The 6,306-nt window shown below is 61.4% G+C and overlaps 1 protein-coding gene across 1 annotated transcript in view; it reads left to right on the forward strand.

The window, feature by feature from the left end:
- The window catches only part of CELSR1 (cadherin, EGF LAG seven-pass G-type receptor 1), a 109,059-nt gene that overhangs the window by 72,695 nt on the left and 30,058 nt on the right, over positions 1-6,306 (forward strand). The window contains exons 8-9 of the mRNA XM_014533162.1: positions 4,355-4,512; positions 6,096-6,259. Of these exons, the coding sequence (XP_014388648.1) occupies positions 4,355-4,512; positions 6,096-6,259 (322 nt within the window). The remainder of the gene's footprint in view (positions 1-4,354; positions 4,513-6,095; positions 6,260-6,306) is intronic.

A 6,306-nucleotide genomic window follows, 5' to 3' on the forward strand; every position in this document is an offset into this window, starting at 1 on the left:
GTGTCTCCTCCTCGTTTACAGATGGAAGTGGGGACGGAGTCCCCAGAGGTGACCCAGGTAGAGAGCGGCCAGGGGGGCTCCCGGAGTGGCCCAGAGGGACCGGGGAGGGATGGTCGATGCCCAGCCCCACCGCTTTCTCACCGTGACATTCGTGTGCATTCAGTCAGGCGCTGAAGGTGAGCTATTGAGCAGCACTTGGTGCGGTGACAACATGGAGCCATCGTCACCCTGACCTGAAACTCCCTACCCATCAGCGACCACGTCCAGTCCCCAGCCCTGGAAACCACTGGGCTGCGTTCTGTCCGTGGACGTGCCGGGTGGACTTTTCCTGTAAAGTGAATTACGTGTACAACACGTGACCGTTTGTGACAGGCTTTTCCTGGGCATAATGTTTTGGAGGGTCACTCGCAGTGTAGCATGTATCGGCACCTCGTTCCTTTTTCCTGGCTGAGTAATATTCCACCGAATAGACATACCACAGTCTGTGTGTCCACTCGCTCATCTGTTGGTGGACATGTGGGTTGTTTTAACATTTAGCTACTGGGAACATCTGTGCACAGGTTTGTTTTTGTTTGTTTGTTTGTTTGCTGGTTAAATATATATTTTTATTGATTTCAGAGAGGAAGGGAGAGGGAGAGAGAGATAGAAACATCAATGATGAGAGAGAATCATGGATTGGCTGCCTCCTGCACCCCCCCCCACTGGGGATCAAGCCTGCAACCCAGGCATGTGCCCTGACCTGGGATCGAACCCAGAACCCTTCGGTCCACAGGCGGATGCTCCATCCACTGAGCCACACTGGCAGGGCTGTGCACAGGTTTTTGTTTGCGTCCCTGTCGTCCGTCCTCTCGGGTCTGTACCGGGAGTGGACGTGCTGGGTCACGAGCTAACTGTGTACTTAACGCTGTGAGGGACCTGCCCGTGTATCCTGACTCGGCGGCAGCATCGTCTTCCTGTGACCCACCCCCGTCCTCCGCCCCCTTCGTGTCCTCTCGGTGGCAGGTGGCGGGTGGCAGGTGTGTGCGCAGGCTGCCCCCCCGAGCTGCTGGCTCCGGAGCAGCAGGGGAGGGGGCGGCAGGCGGTGCCCGTGGAGCCGGGAGCAGGGAGCAGGTGCTCAGACGGACGTCACCGTGCGGCCTTCCCGCTGGTCCTCTCTCGCTTAATCTGAGAGGCTGGTTCTGCGGCCCATGGGCTGGTGCCTTAGCCCTAATGGCGATGCGTCTGGGAGGAGGAGCCGGGAAGCGGTGCTGGGCCCTGGTGGTCAGAGGCGTGGGATTCCTGAAAGTCGTGCGTGTGGGTTTGACTAGCGATGCGGGATTCTGAAGTGCGGCCAGACGGTGGGCCGCCACGGGTCCGGATACAAGTGGTTTGTGTGTTTTTCTTCGGCCTCCCGTCTTTCCCTGAATCCGTCGCTCTGCGCCACGGATCGAGAGCAGCAGTTTGCAGCCCGTGCAGTTTCGTAAACAGCAGCTTCGTGTCAAAACCTCCCGGGATAACTGCTGTTTACGTCCCCGGGGACTCTCACACCCAGCCCAGAAATCTAAATTACAAGGTGCAGGGACAGGACGGGCCCTCGCGGCTGGGACGGCTCTTTCCCGCGATCGCACCTAACAATCAGGCGCCGTAATAGGCACTGTCCGCGCGCCCCCAGCGCCTGCCCCCGGAGCGGGGCGCACATTCCTTTTCTGCTCGTCTAACCGCCGCTGAGCCCAGGGTGAACTCTGTAAGGACACAGCTCCGCAGGCCGTGTGGTCTCCCCAGCCGGCGAAGGAAAACGGAAGAAGCTACCTGGGGGCTGGGCGGCCAGAGGGTGTGTAAACGCTTCCCGTGGATTTACCGAAGAAGGTGCCCGGGGCATCCCTGCCAGCGTGCCCCGCCGAGTCCCTGTAACACAGGAAGGACAGGGGTTCGAGTATTAAATCGTGTCCGGTAGAGAGCCTCAGGTACAGCGATGGGCCCTGTCCCGGTCGATGGCGGCCCCAGTGGGGCAGGAGGCGCAGCGGAGCACCACCTCCAGGGGGTCCTCCAGGGCTGCTCCAGGGAGGGAGGCCGCCTGGCTGAGCGCCTGTGACCAGCAGCTCCAGGTTCTCGCCCAGCCCAGTGGCCTCAGACCAGTAGTCGCTCCTTTCTGTTGGAATGAACTGTAATTCTGTCCCTCCTCAAGGGCGTTGAGGGCGGTTTGTTTATATTCCCTGTTTTTCCAACCACCTATTTCCAATCCTATATAATAAAACCCTAATATGCAAATCGACCAAACAGCGAATGACTGGCGGAACGACCGGTCGCTATGACGCGCACTGACCACCAGGGGGCAGACGTTCAACACGGGAGCTGCCCCCCAGTGGTCAGTGTGCTCCCACAGGGGAAGTGCCACTCAGCCAGAAGCTGGGTTCATGGCTGGCAAGTGCAGCGGTGGTGGCAGGAGCCTCTCCCACCCCCTCTGCAGGCGGGCAGTAAGGAGCGAGGGGTCCCGGACTGCGAGAGGGATGTCTGACTGCCGGCTTAGGCGGACATCCCCCGAGGGGTCCCGGACTGGGAGAGGGCGCAGGCCAGGCTGAGGGACACCCTCCTTCCCTTCCCGTGCACGTTTCGTGCACTGGGCCTCTAGTGTTAACATAAAACAGCATGAAGTTGCATCGTGCTGTCCACTCAGACAGCGCAGAGCTGCCGAGCGGAGGTGCGGAGCCTGTGGTTTGGGGTGATGGGGAGGACCTCGCGCCGGCCTCTGCGGGGACGGGAGAAAAGGTCCCCTCTGTGGCGAGGAAGGGGCCGTTGCATGTCGAGAGGCCTGTGGCGCTTCACATGCCACCTGGGTGAGGCTTCAGGCCGCCCACAGGTGGTTCGGATCCGAGGGAGGTGGACTTGCCCGGCCGGCCCGGCCTGCCCTCTGCCTGCGGCTGCGTTTCGGGGACTCCGAGACCATCTGTGGCGTGGCTGATGTGCTTGGTGTCTGTGAGGGGCAGCCGGGACAGGGAGGGCGGCCCGGGGACAGGGCGGAACACACGGCACCTCCTCCGGGAGGGAGCTGCTGCTGCAGGACTGAGCAGGTGTCACGCTCAGTTGCTGATTCCAGAGGAATTCTTACAGCGAGCCGGGGCGGGGGGTGCGGGGGTGTGCTGGACGGCCTGGTGCAGGGGGGGAAGTTCAGGGGGAAGCTGGGGCTCGATCTCGGGCACAAAGGGGTCAGCCTCAGGTCAGCAAAGGGAACGGGAGGTCACTCCAGGGGGAAGAGAGGCCTGGCCCGGGCGTGACCACAGCACCGTGCCTCCGGGGAAGCGTGGCGCGTCCGTGGGCCGGGCAGTGGCGTCCTGGTGCCGCTACTCCAGGAGCGTGGAGAGGGGCCCGGTCAGGTGCGTGGACAGGGCAGCCCACTGGGACTCGGGCAGAGCGGACGTGCAGAAGGAGGGAGCCCAGGGCTCAGGGTGGCTGCTGTACGAATACCACCAACGGGGCTGAGACACACAGTCACTGTCTCACAGTCCGGGCGTCCGAGTCGGGATCTGGGTGTCGGCAGGGCCAGCTCCCTCCGTGGCCTCTAGGAGGCTCCCTCCGGCCTCTTCCAGCTCCCGGGGTCCCGCATCCCCCGGGGGTCCCCACATCTCCCGGGGGTCCCGCATCCCCCGGGGGTCCCCACATCTCCCGGGGGTCCCGCATCCCCCGGGGGTCCCCACATCTCCCGGGGGTCCCCCATCCCCCAGTGGTCCCCACATCTCCCGGGGGGTCCTACATCCCCCGGGGGTCCCAGCATCCCTTGGGGGTCCCGCATTCCCCAGTGGTCCCCGCATCCCCTGGGGGTCCCGGCATCGCTTGTCTCAGCTCGTTGTCACATGACCTTCTCCCCATGTGTCTGCTCTGTGGTTGTCTTCTTAAAAGGACTCTGGTCCCCCATACTGCAGTGTGACCTCATCTTTTTTAAAAATACGTGTGTTTTTATTGATTTCAGACAGGAAGAGAGAGAGAGAGAGAGAGAGAGAGAGAGAGAGAATCATGGATCGGCTACCTCCTGTACAGCTCACACTGGGGATCGAACCCACAACCTGGGCATGTGCCCTGACCAGGAATTGAACCATGACCTTCTGGTTCATAGGTCGACGCTCAACTACTGAGCCACGCTGGGCGGGTAGTGTGACCTCATCGTAACTACATCTTTAAGACCCCGAATTCGAAATGAGGCCACATTCCGAGGTTCTGGGGAGGACATAAATTTGGGGGTACACTAATTTAAAACAAGGCTGGGGCTCCTTTGCCCCTTGTCCACATGCACCCATGTGCCCACCCTTCTGTGGGCGGGGGCATGTCCACCGAGGACACTGATGGGGTCACCCTGACGCCCCTCTGCTTTCTCTTCCGACAGCCCAACATCGGCCGCCTGGGCCTGCCCCACGGACCGTCCGGAGAGAAGGTGGCCGTGGTGACCGTGGACGACTGTGACACGGCCGTGGCCGTGCGCTTCGGCGGTGTCATCGGGAACTACACCTGCGCGGCCCAGGGCACGCAGAGCGGCTCCAAGAAGTGAGTGTCGCAGGGGGAGAGGCCCATCCACCCCCATGGCCGCCGCTCCAGAGAGTGTCGCCGGGCAGGACCCGACGCAGGGAACTCCAGGACCCCAATCAGGCTGCAGGCAGACGCCCTCCCCTTGGTGGGGGCATCTTCTAGAACTTTCTAGAATAAGCCCCTTTATTTATTTACTAGAGGCCCGGTGCACGAAATTCATGCATTGGGGGGGGGGTCCCTCAGCCCGGCCTGCACCCTCTCTAATCCGGTACCACTGGCTCCTAACCGCTCACCTGCCTGCCTGCCTGATCGCCCCTAACCACTCTGCATGCCTGCCTGATGCCCCTAACTGCTCCCCTGCCAGCCTGATCACCACCTAACTGCTCTCCCCTGCCGGCCTGATTGCCTTGCTCTCCCCTGCAGGCCTGATCACCCCTAACCACCTCTGCCTCGGCCCCCGCCACCGGGGCTTTGTCCGGAAGATGTCCAGTCTAATTAGCATATTACCCTTTTATTAGTATAGATTTTTAAATCTTTTTTTGTTTAAAGTATGACAGATGTTCCCTTTTTTCCCCCATTGACCTCTTCTAGTCTGCCCCCACCCCTGCCCCAGGCCTACACCACCCTATTGTCTGTGTCTGCGGTTTGTGCATAGATGCATACAAGTTCATTGGTTGATCTCTTCTCACCCACCCACCCTCCCTGCCTTCCCTCTGAGATTCAATAGTCTGTTCCATGCTCCTATGCACCTAAGACACTTTTGACATGAGAAAAAGATCATGGTTACACTAAAATTGCATATTGGCCTATCAGAGAGGAGGGGAGAGGGAGAGAGAGAGAGAGAGAAACATCAATGACGAGAGAATCGTTGATTGGCTGCCTCCTGCATGCCCCGTACTGGGGATCAAGCCCACAACCTGGGCACATTCCCTAACTGGGAATCGAACCATGACCTCCTGGTTCATAAGTTGATGCTCAATCACTGAGCCATCCGGCCAGGCCACAGTCTGTCCCTTTAGATGCAATTGCCAGAGTCATGTCCAGACCAGCCCCAGTGGGTGATCGCAGTGCTGTGGGCGTGGGACAGTCACATGCCTATGTCTCCTCCCCCACCCGTCCCAGCTGGGAGGGAGGGGCGCCGAGCCCCTGGGACCAACCAGGAAGCTGTGCCCGGAGAGACCTGACCCATGGCCAAGGCCACGCGACTGCTCGGGCAGCACCGGGTTCTGGTTGGCTGTGACCTTCCTTCAAGGTCATCAGGGCCGGGGGAAGGTCGCACCGCTAATTGGCACTGTACGTCCTGTTTCGACGTGGACTGGCCAGGCGCTGAGCAGGACTCAGTGGGCGGTTGCCGGGGGTCAGGATCTGATGCAAGTGCCAGGGAGCCGAGGCACGGGGAGCCCGGGCGCCACGCCACACCCAAGTCGGCCCTGCTTGTATCCCTACCTGTGGCCCCTGCCTCCCAGGCCCCTGTTCAGTGATTGACATTCAAGATGACGCGTGTGGTGGCGGCAGAGGCCACGTGACACCACAGCAGCGTCAGGTCCCTGTGCCCCCTCTCGCCTCCGCCCGACGTCACCGAGCTCGGCTTTCCTCCGCAGGTCCCTGGACCTGACGGGCCCTCTGCTCCTGGGGGGCGTCCCCAACCTGCCCGAGGACTTCCCCGTGCGCAGCCGCCAGTTCGTGGGCTGCATGCGGAACCTGTCCATCGACGGCAGGAGCGTGGACATGGCCGGCTTCATCGCCAACAACGGCACCAGGGCAGGTAGGGCACGACCGCCGGGGAGTCACGGGGCGGGGCCACACGGAGGG

This window comes from Myotis brandtii, unplaced genomic scaffold, assembly GCF_000412655.1.
Source record: "Myotis brandtii unplaced genomic scaffold, ASM41265v1 scaffold952, whole genome shotgun sequence".
In the NCBI taxonomy this organism is placed as follows: domain Eukaryota; kingdom Metazoa; phylum Chordata; class Mammalia; order Chiroptera; family Vespertilionidae; genus Myotis; species Myotis brandtii.